Genomic DNA, 15,593 nt, shown 5'->3' on the forward strand with positions numbered 1-15,593 from the left:
TCCCTCTAGGGTGATAGTAAGGAGTAACAAGCCCAGAGAACCATGGATGACCAGAGATATTCAGGTTACGATAAGAAGGAAAAGAGAGGCTTTTAGCAGGTACAAGGGAAGCAAATCAGCAGAGGCATTAGTGGGGTCCAGCCAATGCAGGGTGGAGCTTAAGAAAGCAATTAGGAAAGCAAAGAGGGAATATGAGAAAGCTCTGACTGGTAAAAGTAGGGAAAATCCCAAGATATTCTATAAGTATATCAATGGGAACAGGAAAACCAGGGAAAGAGTAGGGCCCATAAGGGACCAAGAGGGCAATCTATGGGTGGAGCTAGAGGACATCGCTAGAGTGTTGAATGGATACTTCACATCCGTCTTCACCCAAGAGAATGAGGATAAAGATATCGAACTCGGGGAGAGAGACTAAGAGGTTCTTAAGCAAATTGATATAGGGAGTGACAAGGTATTGGAGGTGTTAGCAGGCTTAAAAGTGGACAAATCTCCAGGTCTGGATGATTTGTGTCCCAGACCGCTGAGGGAGGCAAGGAAGGAGATCGCAGGGGCTCTGACCCAAATTTTTAATTCCACTCTGGCCACGGGGGAGGTGCCAGAGGACTGGAGAACAGCTAATGTGGTTCCACTATTTAAGAAGGGTTGTAGAGATAAGCCAGGGAACTACAGGCCAGTGAGTCTCATGTCAGTGGTAGGGAAACTATTGGAGAAATTTCTGAAGGAGAGTATCTATCTCCACTTGGGGAGGCAAGGTTTGATCAGGGATAGTCAGCATGGCTTTGTCAGAGGGAGGTCATGCCTAACAAATTTGATTGAATTTTTTGAGGAGGTGACCAGGTGTGTAGATGAGGGTAGTGCAGTTGATGTAGTTTATATGGATTTCAGCAAAGCCTTTAACAAGGTCCCACATGGGAGACTCATAAAGAAGGCAAAGGCACATGGGATACAGGGCAATTTGATAAGGTGGATTCAAAATTGGCTTAGTTGTAGGAGGCAGAGGGTGATGACAGAAGGATGCTTTAGTAACTGGGAGCCAGTGTCCAGTGGCGTACCACAGGGATCTGTGCTGGGTCCCCTATTATTTATCATTTATATAACCAACATAGATGACAATGTGGGGGGGCTAGGATTAGTAAGTTTGCAGATGACACAAAGATTGGCCAGGTGGTTAACAGTGAGGTTGAGTGTCTTGGGCTACAGGAAGATATAGACGGGATGGTCAAATGGACAGATAAGTGGCAGATGGAATTTAACCCTGAAAAGTGTGAGGTGATACACTTTGGAAGGAGTAATTTGACAAGGAAGTATTCAATGAACGGCATGACATGAGGAAATTATGAGGAACAAAGGGACCTTGGCGTGTGTGTCCATGGATCTCTGAAGGTGGAGGGGCATGTTAGTGGGGTGGTGAAAAAAGCATATGGGACACTTGCCTTTATCAATCGAGGCATAGATTACAAAAGTAGGGAGGTCATGCTGGAACCTTGGTGAGGCCACAGCTGGAGTACTGTGTGCAGTTTTGGTCGCCACATTATAGGAAGGATGTGATTGCACTGGAGGGGGTGCAGAGGAGATTCACCAGGATGTTGTCTGGGATAAAACATTTAAGTTATGAAGAGAGGTTGGATTGACTTGGATAGGATGTTTTCGTTGGAGCAGAGAAGACTGAGGGGCGACCTGATCGAGGTGTACAAGATTATGAGGGGCGTGGATAGGGAGCAGCTGTTCCCCTTAGTTGTAGGGTCAGTTACAAGGGGGCATAAGTTCAAGGTGAGGGGCAGGAGGTTTAGGGGGGATGTGAGGCAAAACGTTTTTACCCAGAGGGTGGTGACAGTCTGGAATGCACTACCTGGGAGGGTGGTGGAGGAGGGTTGCCTCACATCCTTTAAAAAGTACCTGGATGAGCACTTAGCACGTCATAACATTCAAGGCTATGGGCCAAGTGCTGGTAAATGGGATTAGGTAGGTAGGTCAGGTGTTTCTCACGTATCGGTGCAGACTCGATGGGCCGAAGAGCCTCTTCTGCACTGTGATTCTGTGATTTTCCTTCTGATTCTTTTGCCCATTCTGTCTGATATTCATCCTTTAAGCTCACTGCACAACTTGCAATAAGAACCCTTCTGCAATCTTCCAACATGTTTTAACTTGTGCCTTTCCTAATGACTTCGTTTTCTACTCCATCGCTTGTAAATGAAGCCAGTTGGGAAGAGGGTGGTCTGGTGGTAATGTGGCTGGACTAGTAACCCAGAGGCCCGGCCTAATGCTCTGGGGACATGGGGTCAAATCCCACAATGGCAGCTGATGGAATTTTAATTCAGTTAATAAAATCTAGAAAATAAAGCTAGTCTCAGTAATGATGACCATGAAACTACCATCGATTGTCATGAATAAAACCCAAATGGTTCAATAATGTCCTTCAGGGAAGGAAATCTACCATCCTTAGCTGGTCTGGCCTACATGTGACTCCAGACCCATAACAATGTGGTTGATTCTGAACTGCCCTCTGAAACGGCCTCGCAAGACACTCAGTTCAAGGGCTATGAGGGATGAGCAACAAATGCTGGCCTTGCCAGTGATGCCCCATCCCATGAAACAATTAAAAAAAATGTGGCTCCCCAGTTACCTTTCTCATGATCATGTGTGATGGGGGAGAATGATTCACAGCCCTTTTACCCTGACCAATTTACGCTCAACTTTCCAACAGAGGTTGATGGATAGCAATCAGGAACAGACATTCTGGCCGTTGTTTCTTAATCCCTATCACTTGTCCAGGAATGCTGAGGCCAATGTCAGTGCCTCAACTGTTTCTTTGTCCAGTTCATTAACCTTTATAGGATGAACTAGCAAGGGAGTTAAATACTAATCTTACTGTGTGTTAGGAAATAGAGGCAGTTTAAGTAAGTTCTATTGGTACTTGTGGGTGTTAGGAATGAGTTTTAGCTTTAAAGTTTAAGCTTGCTTTGTATTTCTGTATCTGTGTGTTAAGAAAAGGTCAAACTGAGTTTTAGCTTCACTTTAAAAAGGTGCCTGCATTTCTGATGAGATTTTTAGGATTGTTGCAGCTAAGGTAAACAAACAAGGGTGGAAGAATTGGGCTGTTGCCTAGCAACAGGGGTCTCGAGAGGCAGGTCCCTCCCACAGACACATATAGAAAAAGAAAAACAGCAGTTTGTTTTGGAAGCTGTTGGAGTTCAGCTGATTTTGAAGATAGCTGCCAGAGAAGTAGCCTGGAAGGGGCACTTAGCCAGTCCCAAGCTAATGAAAACCCCCAAAAATCCAGGGGAGTGTGAAGAGGAGATGTTACGCTCTCCGATCCCACAACGACCACACGAGACTCAGGCTTCCGTCTAACCAGTTTTATTCAAGCATATGCAAGGGAGCCACAATCATTCCTAAGGATGAAGACCCAGCTCCCTGACTGATTACATTTCACTACTTTTGGACTTTTTCTTATCATAACACATTTGAGTACATTTGAACACATCCAATTGGTAACCGACACACCAGTTCCATACTATCTCTATCCTATTGAGTACATAAAGATCTGATTTTGCTAACCAATTATTCTAAAGGATGTATACACAATTATATTATCCAATCAAAGTTAAAACACAAGGACCTGGGTTCTTACAACTCAAGACTGTTTGTGTTTCATCAAAGCTCCTTCTTTGTCCATTGTTCATCTTCCCATATCGAAGCTAAAACCATTTGTCCTCTCCTTGTCTGAAAGATGAGCATACTTAATCTAATTTCATGCCATGTTTTATCTCCAGTCTGGCTCTCAAGGCTGTGCAATGTCCATCTGGCTTTCCTCAACTGTTAATAAGTTTAGCATCAATGGCTGCCTGGAGATTTAAGTGTGATCAGCAAATTCTTTCTGTGTTTTCGTTTAATATATTTAATTTCCCCCTAACAAGCGGAACAGGGGAAAGTCCCAAGAAGACCTTCTAGTGAAAGGATGGACAGGAACCTGGAAAATGTCCTGTTAAGAATGAGGGGCAGAGAGAAAGGCTCCAAGCTTCAGATTTAAAGAGACAAAAGCTTTAAAGGAATAACAGCTTGCAAGGGACAAGAAGGTCCAAAGAGACAACTGAGGTCTGTAACTCTTTGCTATGGGCATGTGAAGCAGTAGTACTGTTGATGGCTGAGCCGGTGAGACAGAGTTCATGGAAGACAGCTTGAAAACATGTTCAGGGAACCCAGGGAAGAGGAACATTGGAAGGAGAGTTGAAAACCCTGGAGGTGAACCTTTGCGGAAGGTGCCTGAGAGGAAGCGTCAGTTTGGGAGAAGATTTCAAAGCGAGTTCTTGGAGGGTGGAGGTTGGAAACCTTCAAGTGAAGGACTGAGTTCAGTGAGACTGGTTGGCTTACGGCGTGACAAGTGTCTGGGGGGAGTTGAGGAGAGATCCATGGCATCTGGTTGAGGTGGCATCTGTCACTTGGTTTCAGAGTATGATGTGTCTGACCACAGGATGCCTTTTGGTACATGGACTGTGTACTTACTGTGGACATTAAAGTATAAGATATATTTTGTGTTATCCTTACAAATCTGTATATATCTGTAAAGGTATAGTTGTGGGTGAAGGAGTATTGTAAGATTGTTCATCTTTTCTTGTTGAATAAATGTTTTATTCTTTTGTTAAGAGTTCATCAGCTGACTCCTGTGACTTTGTTCAGTAGCTACTTTCCACGTATCTAAACAAAGTTAGGATCTATCAAGCTGGGTTCCACCGTAGGATCAGGCTTGTCCAGGGGTAACCTCAGCTGGGATCATACACAGGGTGTTCATTTAACATCTTTTATCCACTGAAAGACTGAGGCAAGTATTACCGCACATTTTTATAGCATTTAAATGACTGCTGTTTTTTCATTTTAATTATCTGTACAAGTTAAACTCATTGTATTTATATTTAAAGTACAACATTTATTTTTAAAAATGTATGCATAGTAGCATATTAATATCAGTATGTAGCTGTCAAATATGAACAGTAAGTTGTGGTATATTAATATTGCTGATATTTTCTGATGTTCATTACCCTAAGCATTTTAGTGTAGGACTGTGAGTTTGCTTTCACTGCACTAGTGTTCATAATACAGAGCCATTTAAAACACATGGCCCACCCCTACAGCTGTGAGCCTCAGCAGGATGTATTCATGGTCTTTGCCACCATGTAACGTTGACCAAGCTCGAAGTCCGTGTTTCCCCTCTTTTCTTGCTCTTTTCAATGTGACTGAGTGAATAGAACTATACCCTGTGTATCAGGGGATTGTTGGTTCAAGCCCCACTCCACCTCTACATTTAGGCAAACACTCAAGTGCAGTACTGAGGGATGCTGCACTTTTGGAGAAGTTGTCTTCCAGATGAAACTGATACATTGTCTGCCCTTTCAGACAGGTGCAAAAGATCCTGTGATACTATTTTGAAGGAAGAGAATTCTGCACGTCCCTACCCAGTGCCCTGGCCAACATGGATCCTTCAACCAATACCATTAAATGGTATATCTGGGCATTATTAGCTTGTTATATGTGGGAAATTGGCTGCCACATTTCCTACTGTTATGACATGGCAGATGATGTGTGCCAGGCAGATCAAATTCACGAGGGAAACAATCACGTGGTCACAACTGTTTTGCAATTTGTGTTTTGTTTCCAGATGTGTGCCCTGAAGTCAGAAGTAATAAGACTACCACGACTTCAGAAGTTTTTAGAAAACTAAATTAAACATTTACTAACAAAAGATTGCAAGCACATACGTAGGTCTGCAATTTTTAAAAATTCATTTATGGGATGTGAGCTTCGCTGGCTGGGCCAGCATTGATTGCCCATCCCTAGTTGCCCTTGAGAAGGTGGTGGTGAGCTGCCTTCTTGAACTACTACCTACTACTATAAGAAGTCCTAAAACCCCTAATTAATCTGGCTCCCAGTTACACCTCTGTTAAGGCAACAGTAAAAACAAATAGATTTAAACAGACCCAGTCAAAGCAACACGATACCCTGCACAGGAGAATTCAAAGTGAGTTTTCTCAGCTTCGGTTCCTGTAGACAACAACTTGATGCATCGAGTCTGGAGGCCTTTCACACTTCTTAGGTCTTAGAATGCCATCTCCTCTGACACATAGCCTCATCTCCTTTATACAGGTTTCTCCCTTTTTAATGCAAATTCCATTGTTCCGATATACCTTTAGAGCTTTACCTTTCCCATAATATAAATCTTTTCATAGTACTAATTTTATCAATAACCTTTGGGAAAAATAAACACATTGTTTGGCTTAGCTTCTTCTGGATAGGTGTAACATTTTACAATCTCTTTGAAATTCAAATTACGCTGATTTATCTAAAAATGCAAATTTTCCTCACCTCACATTCTAAAACTTCAGCTATTTTTAAGTATTTAGCATTTCAAACCTAGCTTCTTGTTGATGACTCAAAGCCTCCAGAGCAGCTGTCTCCAATTTAATTAAATCACACACACACACACACACAGAAACAATCCAAACCCCACTATTAACCTACCTTTATAATAATCACAACTATATTATGATAATTATTATATTTTCATGACATCTACATTACAACAGTGAATTCATTTCAAAAGTACTTGAATGGCTGTAAAGCTCTTTGCAATGCCTGAGGTTGTGAAAGAATCAAGTCTCTCTCTTCTCTGGAAAGAATGCTACATTATTTTGATTCAACTTCCACATAACTGAAATGACGTCAGTTAAAATTTAATACAAGTGCATTAGTTATGTTTTTAATTCCCTTTTTCTAAAGTGCCCATCCTCTAATTGATAACACGACTGAAATCAGGAACTCGCTGTGTGACGCGTCATGTTACAGCATTTCTCCCATAAAATGCCGGTTGACCAAAAAATATAGTGAATTGCCCAGTGTAGCGTGTCTTATGACTGAACAATAAAGGGTACATTGTCCCCAAACATTTTGTAAATAATCCCCAGGAGTCACATTGCTCCAATGTCTCAGACCAGCACTTAACCATCTACCAGATAGCACAGGAAGGGTTTAAGCTCCTATAGCCATTTCCTAGAATGAAAGGCAGAAGGAGAGTGGGTGACAGAAACTACACTTGTTCTTAGTCTGTTGTAATATTTCCATTCCTAAATCTCTCTACCTTCATTGAAATTAATCCTTAAAATTGTTCTCTTTCAGCAAGCTTGGGGTCACCTGCCCTCATTTCTTAATATGGCTTGGTATTAAATTTTGTTTGATAATTCCTGTAAAGCACCTTGGAAAGTTTTTTTACTCTATTTTAGGTGCAATACAAATGCAGACTGCTGTTCTTTTTGCAGTGGAAATTTTTCTGTTACAACCTTGCATTGCCTCTCTTTTTCTTTCTTTATATAACTAATATTGATTACCAGCCCGTTTTCCTGATAGATTAAATATTTTTACTCATTCGTAGGACGTAGGTATCATATAGAAGGCTGTCTATCCTTAGTTTCCCTGATATACTGAGTGGCTTGCTAGGTCAAGGCAGAAAATAAAGAGTCAACCACATTGATGTGGGACTGGAGTTACATGTGTAGGCCCAGGCCAGATAAGGATAGCAGATTTCTTTCCTGAAAGGATGTGTTTGAACCAGTGGGCTTTTACAGCAAGCCACCAGCTTCACAGTAACTTTTACTGCAATCATCTTTTTAGTTCCAATAATTTGAATTCAAGTTGTCAAGGTGCCATGGAAGGGGTTTTAACTCTCATCCTTTGGATTCCTCATCCAGTAACACAATCATCACTGTACTGATCCCAGCACAAAAGATTATGCACTATTGGTTTTAGTTGAGTGAGCAGCCAGTCAGGAAATAAAAAAACAAAGGCTGGGTGTCAGCTTCTGGCAACAGCTGGACAGGAAGTTCTAGGTTGTGCTCCTACTATGTATGCACCCCGTAACCCTTCACTCCCTTGTCAATCAAAAATCTAACTAAGCCTCGAATATATTTAATGGCCCTGCCTCCACTGCTTTCTGAGACAGAGAATTCCAAAAATTAATGACCTTCAGAGAAGAAACTCCTTCTCATCTCCATCTTAAATGAGAAACCTCTTACTGTGAAACAGTGCATCCTGGTTCTAAATGCCCACACGAGAGGAGACATCCTCCCAGCTTCTTCCTTGTCAAACTCTTTCGAGTTATCAACAGTCACAGATTGCAACTCTTTACGAGTACAATCACAGTTCTTGGTTTCCGGGAGTGGGACATGAACCCACAACCCTCTGATTCAAAGGCGAGGGTGCTATGGACTGAGCCACAGCTGACACCTCCCTTCTTCCTTGTCAAGCCCCTTCAGAATCTTATATGTTTCAACGAGATCACCTCTCATTCCTCTAAACTCCTGTGTTATAAGCCCAAACTGCTCAACCTCACTTCCAAAAATAAGTATTTTTCTCCGGAGGTGCCAGGGCCCTACTCTCAGAATCTCCAAGTGGTATCCAGACGTGGTTAGACAGCATCATCATCCCGATGTGGTGTGACATCCGTGCTGCACACTTGCCCTACACTATCTGTTCTTGTTTCCCTTTTCTATGTTTACTTTAAATGCCTGAAAAGTGGTTTGGTTAGTTATTGCTGCGTGTAGGTTATTTTCATCTCTTAAGCTATTTGGTATGAAGTTGTTCAGATATGCTTGCGGTGGGGAGGGCGACATAAAAAGAGGCACAAAGCGATTGGTGTTTTCCCTCCTTCCGCGGACCATTTGTTTAAGATATGGCGGGATATCAATTTCAGCCTCATGGTGAATTGCTTTGTACAACAGTGTAAGCGTGCTCAGCTGTCTTCTTGTTGCAGTGTAGGCCACTCCAGGGAGTTCCAGCATCAATAACACTGGCTGTCTTTACATAGTTTTTGAAGATGAACTGCACTATACATCTTTGAACCATTTCCAATTTGTATACAAGGTTGACTTGGCTGGGGTCTCAGACTATTTGCACATACTCCAGTTTGGGATGTATCAAAGCCTTGTATATGAAGCAATCTTGACTATTTTGTTGCATTTCAATGAGGAGTGCAGAAGGGCATGCTAGGAGCAATGCCAAACTATCTAAAAATGAGGTGTCAACCTGATGAAGCTACAGAACTACTTGCATGCCAAACAGTAAAAGCAACACATGATGACAGAGTTAAGCAATCCCACAACCAACAGATCAGATCTAAGCTCTGCAGTCCTGTCACATCCAGTCGTGAATGGTGGTGGACAATTTAACAACTAATTGGAGGAGGCCCCACAAATATTCCCACACTTAATGATGGGGGAGCCCAGCAGCTCAGTGCAAAAGACAAGGCTGAAGCATTTGCAGTCATCTTCAGCCAGAAGTGCTAAGTTGATGATCCATCTCAGCCTCCTCCTGAGGTCCCCAGCATCACAAATGCCGATCTTCAGCCAATTCAATTTACTCCATGTGATATCAGGAAATGGCTGAAGGCACTGGATACTGCAAAGGCTATGGCCTCTGACAATATTGCTAAAGACTTGTGCTGCAGAAATTGCCATGCCTCTTGCCAAACCATTCCAGTACTGCTACAACACTGGCATTTACCCGACAATGTAAAAAATTGCCCAGGTATGCCCTGTCCACGAAAAGCAGGAGAAATCCAACCAGCCAATTACCACCCCATCATCAACAAAGTGATGGAAAGTGCTGTCGACAAGCGGCACTTACACAGTAAAGACCTGCTGACTGATGCTCAGTTGGGTTTCCACCAGTGCCACTCAGCTCCTGACCTCATTACAGCCTTGATCCAAACATCAACAAAAGATCTGAACACAAGAAATGAGGTGAGAGTGAGTGCCGCTTACACCAAGGAAGCATTTGACCAAGTGTGGCATGAAGGAGCCTTTGTAAAACTGGACTCAATGGGAATCAGGGGGAAAAGTCTCCAATGGCTAGAGTCATACCTAGCACAAAGGAAGATGGCTGTAGTTGTTGGAGGTCAATCATCTCAATCCCAAGACATCACTGCAGGAGGTCTTCAGGGTAGTGTCCTTGGTCCAACCACCTTCAGCTGCTTCATCTATGACCTTCTCTCCATCAGTAGGTCAGAAGTGGGGATGTTCGCTGATGATTGCACAATCTTCAGTACCATTTGCGACTCCTCAGATAGTGAAGCAGTCCATGTCCATATGCAGCAAGACCTGCTGTACTCTGCAAATCCTTGATGCCCCTTCCTCTGAATTCAAAATCCATAAGATATTTCTGTTTGCAGCACCTTTTCCACTGCCTCCCCACCAAACTAGCTCCTCTATTTCCACCAGCTCAAATGCAGCTTTTCTCCCACCCTCCCCCACTGCCCACCCTACTATGCAAAGGGATTCAAGATTTGTTCCTGAACAAGGAACTCTATAAGAACGCAAACTGTTGTTTACCAGGTGGTGAGCCCCCTCACTAGAGGGAGGCTTATCTACTTTGCAGTTGACCTTTATAGCCTTTACTGTTAAATATGATACTTTGTCCGGTTCCAATTGTCAAGATACAAGGGAGATAATCAAACACTGGAGCCAGTGCAGAGAAGAATGCCAAGCATTGAAGGGGAAAAGTGGACCTCATCATCCCCAAAAAGGGATGATCACAGGTGATCAGAGGTCATCTTATTTTAAACAATATGGAAAAGATAATGTAACTTTAATTGTGAAAGGTCAAAGGGCCATAGGTTCAAATTAGTTTTATATCAGGAAGTTTTACCTCACACAATGAAAACTCAATATTTAGCATGGGCTCTCAGTTATAAAATCTCGGAATCAGTCCCAAGTATCAAGTGGATGCTGAATGTTTTCATCTAATTATGCTCCTGTGAAATGCCTTGGGCTCTTTTTATAGTGCTATATACATAAAAGTTCTCGTAAGATTGTATCTCTCTGAAATAGGAAAAGCTGAGAGATTTCCATTACCTCTATGTGAGCAAATCCAGTGAATGATTTCACAAGTGGCTTCTTACCAGAGTGCTTCTCAGTCTGTCGTCTGAAAGAAGGAAGCTACACAGTGGCATCACAGTATCCAATACACGAGGGGTCTTATTCTTTTAGGCCCCAGGCCATGCTGCTGCTTAACTTGTCTTGGATACTAAAGCAACTCTCCTGTTTATAGACCGTGTGAAGTCTGCTCATTTTAGTGCAGAGTTAAAATTTATAAAAGGAGGAAGAAATAAAAGTCATGAAAAATATTAATAGACTGGGAAAGGAAAGAAGTGAGAGAGAAGGGTTCACATTGTGGTCTCACATTTGGGGAGGTCAAACACAGATCAGATGAACACTTGATGAATCCTCTGTCTAGAGATATTGTTACACTCAAATTCTCCATCCCATTCACTTGGCACCTTTGGCACTGTTCCATCAACATAAGCTTTTACAGACTTATGCTCGGATTATTAGCTTTCGGAAGCTCAACCTCACATTTCCTTGTTGGTCCCTCCCGTTCATCTTCCTTTTTGTTGGAAAAGATGTTTTATTTATCTTTTGTCCTTTCTGTCTGAGTAACAGCCCACATGTATTCTTCAGGATGCTTGACTTATTTCCAAGTGTGTTCATAAGCTATCAAATCAGTTAGCTGCTTCTTCATTAGTGTTCTTCCACCATCTCATTTTGTTCAATCTGTCAGAAGTTCACGTTTACCAGTTCAGTAAAACGGTCTCTTTAACTTCTCTTTTCATTTTTCCCAAGCTAATGAACTTGCCTGTTTACAACTTTGTATACATTTATTTCAGACTTGCAAAGTTTTTTTTCTTGCTGGTCAACTCTCTTCAGTATGTTCAGATTACACTGGGTGGGTGTAATCCTGTTGGGAAACTCAACCTACATCTAGTTTTCTCAATCTCTCATTAAATTTTTGGGACCCTGGGCTTTGGGACGGGATTTTGCTACATTACATTTCCTACAAGAGTGACTCCATTTCAAAAGTTCTTTGCTCAGCGCTTTGAGCTGTCGTTATTGTGAAAGGCACTAAATCAGCGCAAAATTTTCTTTTCATGTTCCTGTGAAAGGCTTTGCAACATCGCACCCTGTTTAAGATTCCATATAAATGCATCTTGATAGCTGTTGACTTGCAACCATCTCTGTGGGTAGGTACATCAGAACACCAAGATATTAATTGCAGATGAAGAGAAGACAGCAACTTAGACTATTTTAGTTCATCCAATGCACGAGGACTGGATTCAACAGTTTCTTCAAATGGTTCCTAGAGTCTTTGGCATGGGCTCTTTAGAGCAGATGCATGTGTTTAGAGTCATAGGGGTCTACAGCACCGAAAAAGGCCCTTCAGCCCATCGGGTCTGTGCCTGTCAAACAAGTACCTGACTATTCTAATCCCATGATCATGGTGTATGTGTGGGAAAGAAACAACTCTCATGTGAGAATTAGGTACTTGAGGATTGTGAACGCGAGGATCCAATGGACCAGAGGGCCAGGTCAGTGAGGGGCCAAGAGGTTGGTTTTCCCATTCGCCATCCTTCAGTCAACAGGCGACAAACGGCTTCCGCCGCCCACTTCCCGCCCGATCTTGTCCTCAAACCCGATTGGCCAGGAGCTAGCGGCGCGCACGCCCCCGGGTGCGGGCTTGGCGGCGCAGCCAATCAGGGCGCGGCTCAACCGCCAGGGCCGCGCGTGCAGCTTTCGCCCTTGGGCAAGAAACCGCCATCTTGTGGCTCTCGAGGCCGGGCCGGCGGTTGGGAGGGAAAAGCCACATCAAGGCCAAACAGGTGCGGTTGATGAAATCAAACGAAGCGTGTTTAAGGTACGAGAGATTTCTCGCGTGTCAAATGTCTTGTTCTTTATCGCTCATTGCGACAAGAACTATGATTATGGGTCTGGACTGGGCCCATTGCAATGGAGGAGCACTGAGCATGGTAGTTGGCGCATGCGCACGCTTTGGGCAGGCGGCCGGCGCAGCTGACTGGTGGAGAGGGGAGCTGACGCCGATTGGTGAACCTAGTACTTAACGCTGATTGGTGGAGAGAGAATAAGCCGCTGGTGCCGATGCCCCTCATTGGTAGAGCGACCCCGCTGGCCGATTGGTAGAGCTGACGCTGATTGGTGGAGGGCGGCTACGTTGCTGTGCGGTGGAGCAGAGGTTGGGTACCGATTGGTGAAATTGGCTGATTGGTGAAGAAGATGCACGGGCCTGATTGGCGCAGCGGAGAAGTTGCTGTTTTGTTTCCTCCCCGCCAATTGGGCGGTTTCCATTGCCCTTTGCTCAGCTGTTCTTTTGTTTCCCTGTTTGAACTGCGGGAGAAAATCCAGAAAGCTCCAGGAGACAGGGGCAGCATCATTAGCTGCAGAAGATCGGGTCAGCCGGTGAGTGGCAAGCTGAAAAATCAGAAATAACACAACATATTGGGAACCCTCGGAAGGTCTCAGCCGCCTCTGTCTTAGAGAAAGAAATGGAGTTCATGCTGTAGGCCTGTGACCTTTCATCAGAACTGGAAAAAGTTAGAGGTGTAACAGGTTTCAAAAGAAATCGAGAGGCGAGAAAAAAAGGAGATATTTATTGGAACTTTACCATACCCCGTGCAGGAAAGCTTGACAAAACGTAGCTCGAGCTACACTGAGGGCATCACACATTCTTTCAACTGAGTTAAGCCACAGACAAGAATTTGGGATAGTTCGCGGAGGAGAATTGCAACCTCAGAAGTGTTTTCCTTTCACTAATTTGTTTGTTTCGTTTGTTCAGGTTTGGTGGTCAGAAAGAAGTGTTGGGGAAACATAGGGTTAAAATGGATATATTAAAAGAAACAGCAATACTCATGAGCGACCAGCCCGGCTCTTCTGAAACCCCTGGAGGCAGCGAACAGGCGCCTGCTGTTGGGGAGGACCAGGGCTTTCACTGTTTCGTGTGCGGGAAGGGGTTCAGGTGGGCCTGTCTGCTGAAGAGGCACCTGCGAGTTCACACCGGAGAGAAACCGTTCGAGTGCAGCGTCTGCCAGAAGCGGTTCAGTAAATCCAGCAACATGACGAGGCACCAGCGCTTTCACACGGGGGAGAAGCCCTTCGAGTGCAACGTCTGCGCAAAGCGGTTTTCTACCAGCAATGAATTGAGAGTTCACCAACGCATTCACACGGGGGAGAAGCCTTTTGAGTGTGCCGTGTGCAAGATGCGTTTCTGTGCCTCCAGCAACCTCACTGTGCACCAACGCACTCACACTGGGGAGAGGCCATTTGAGTGCACCGTGTGCTGCAAGCGCTTTTGTACATCCCGCGACCTGACCGTGCACCAACGCATCCACACCGGGGAGAAGCCATTTGAGTGCAACGTGTGCAACAAGCGGTTTTACAGGTCAAGTCATTTGATACAGCATCAGCGCATTCACACTGGAGAGAAGAGATTGTAATGGTCCTTGTGCTCATAACATGGTCAGTCAGCTACTGGTCATAGTGTCCAAGACAAAATCTATTCAAACATACATTTCTAAAAAGAGAACTTCTATTTTCTTTTCACACATCAATTACTTGACAGCCCTTCAACAGAATCATATGGGTGAGAAACAGTTTCTTGATTTAAGTGTTAAATCAAGTCTGGCATAGAAACTGGCCCTTCAGCCCATCTGATTTCTACCAGTTTATGCTCCAGGCAAGCCTCCACCCAACCCACTTCATCTCATTCCCTCAACATATCTTTTTTTCCTCCCTCATGTGTTTACCAAACTTCCCTTTAATTAGGATTCATGTCAACCACTTGCTGCGGTAGGATGGTTCTTTTATTCTGTATGTGCAAAGCAGTTTGACACATCAGCTGGGTCTGAAGAGGCCTGATTTATCATGTGGGGAAGAGTTGATTGATGTTTGGAGAGGAATCCCGGATGAGCAACCCGTATATCAGTTGGGAAACTCTAGCCTTAACTGGACCTTATTACCTCATTGCTGAATGGGTTTCATCACATTTTCAATGCATTGATACTACTGGAGCCTGGGTACCCGAGGAATGTGTGGAGCAGATGTTGCCTTGGAGACTGTCAAACATCACAATTATTGGAGGAGCTTTTGCCTGATAATTCAGTCATTAGGAGTGAGGAATTGTACTTTCTGTAAGTTTAAAAAGAATATCGAATGTACGGAATGAAATAATTGTCTATTTAGCTCACTTGGACATTTTCCTCATTCAGTGGAGTCACCGTCAAACTTACAGGTTGTCCTGTAGCTTCCTAGTGTCTGTGATTTCTGGGTGTGCCCCTCTTGCAAAAAGTTCTAATGCTGTGTAACTTGGGAACACCATAACTTCAAAATCTTTTGTTATAAACTTGAGTATCCTGAGCTGTCCTGCTCTCTCAAATCTGTAAATAAATGTATCTCATGTTATTGCATGTGTTTCCATCAAATCCTCCTGTTTTCAGTGAGTGCAGGTGCTTAATCTGTTTAAAAATAAATAAGTTTAAAACTTGTCCCTTACCATCGCTTTCCTGCTTCATATCATCCACTGTGTTAGATGGGGAGCATAAGATTGTGTGCGAGGTGAGGCGTCATCTGCTTTGGAACTGTTTTCTGAAGAGGATAAACTTTTACTGGTCTGGCACTGCTAGTATCTGATCACGAAGATAATCACCTGGGGGAAGCTGCTTCATCCCCTACCTGTCCAACCAAATATGTTTCTAGTAGCAATTT

At 43.6% G+C, this 15,593-nt stretch overlaps 1 protein-coding gene across 1 annotated transcript; it reads left to right on the forward strand.

Moving 5' to 3' along the window:
* The first annotated feature begins 12,612 nt into the window (after positions 1–12,612).
* LOC144694794 (uncharacterized) lies at positions 12,613–14,492 on the forward strand. Its single transcript, XM_078565395.1, has 2 exons — positions 12,613–13,462; positions 13,669–14,492. The coding sequence occupies exon 2, from the start codon at positions 13,712–13,714 to the stop codon at positions 14,324–14,326; it is 615 nt and encodes a 204-aa protein (XP_078421521.1). The 5' UTR covers positions 12,613–13,462; positions 13,669–13,711; the 3' UTR covers positions 14,327–14,492.
* The last annotated feature ends 1,101 nt before the right edge of the window (positions 14,493–15,593 follow it).

This window comes from Cetorhinus maximus, chromosome 20 (assembly GCF_964194155.1).
Source record: "Cetorhinus maximus chromosome 20, sCetMax3.hap1.1, whole genome shotgun sequence".
In the NCBI taxonomy this organism is placed as follows: Eukaryota; Metazoa; Chordata; class Chondrichthyes; order Lamniformes; family Cetorhinidae; genus Cetorhinus; species Cetorhinus maximus.

Bases quoted from the DNA above. Each gene is read 5' to 3' on its own strand.
- LOC144694794 (XM_078565395.1), top strand. From the start codon at position 13,712: ATGGATATATTAAAAGAAACAGCAATACTCATGAGCGACCAGCCCGGC.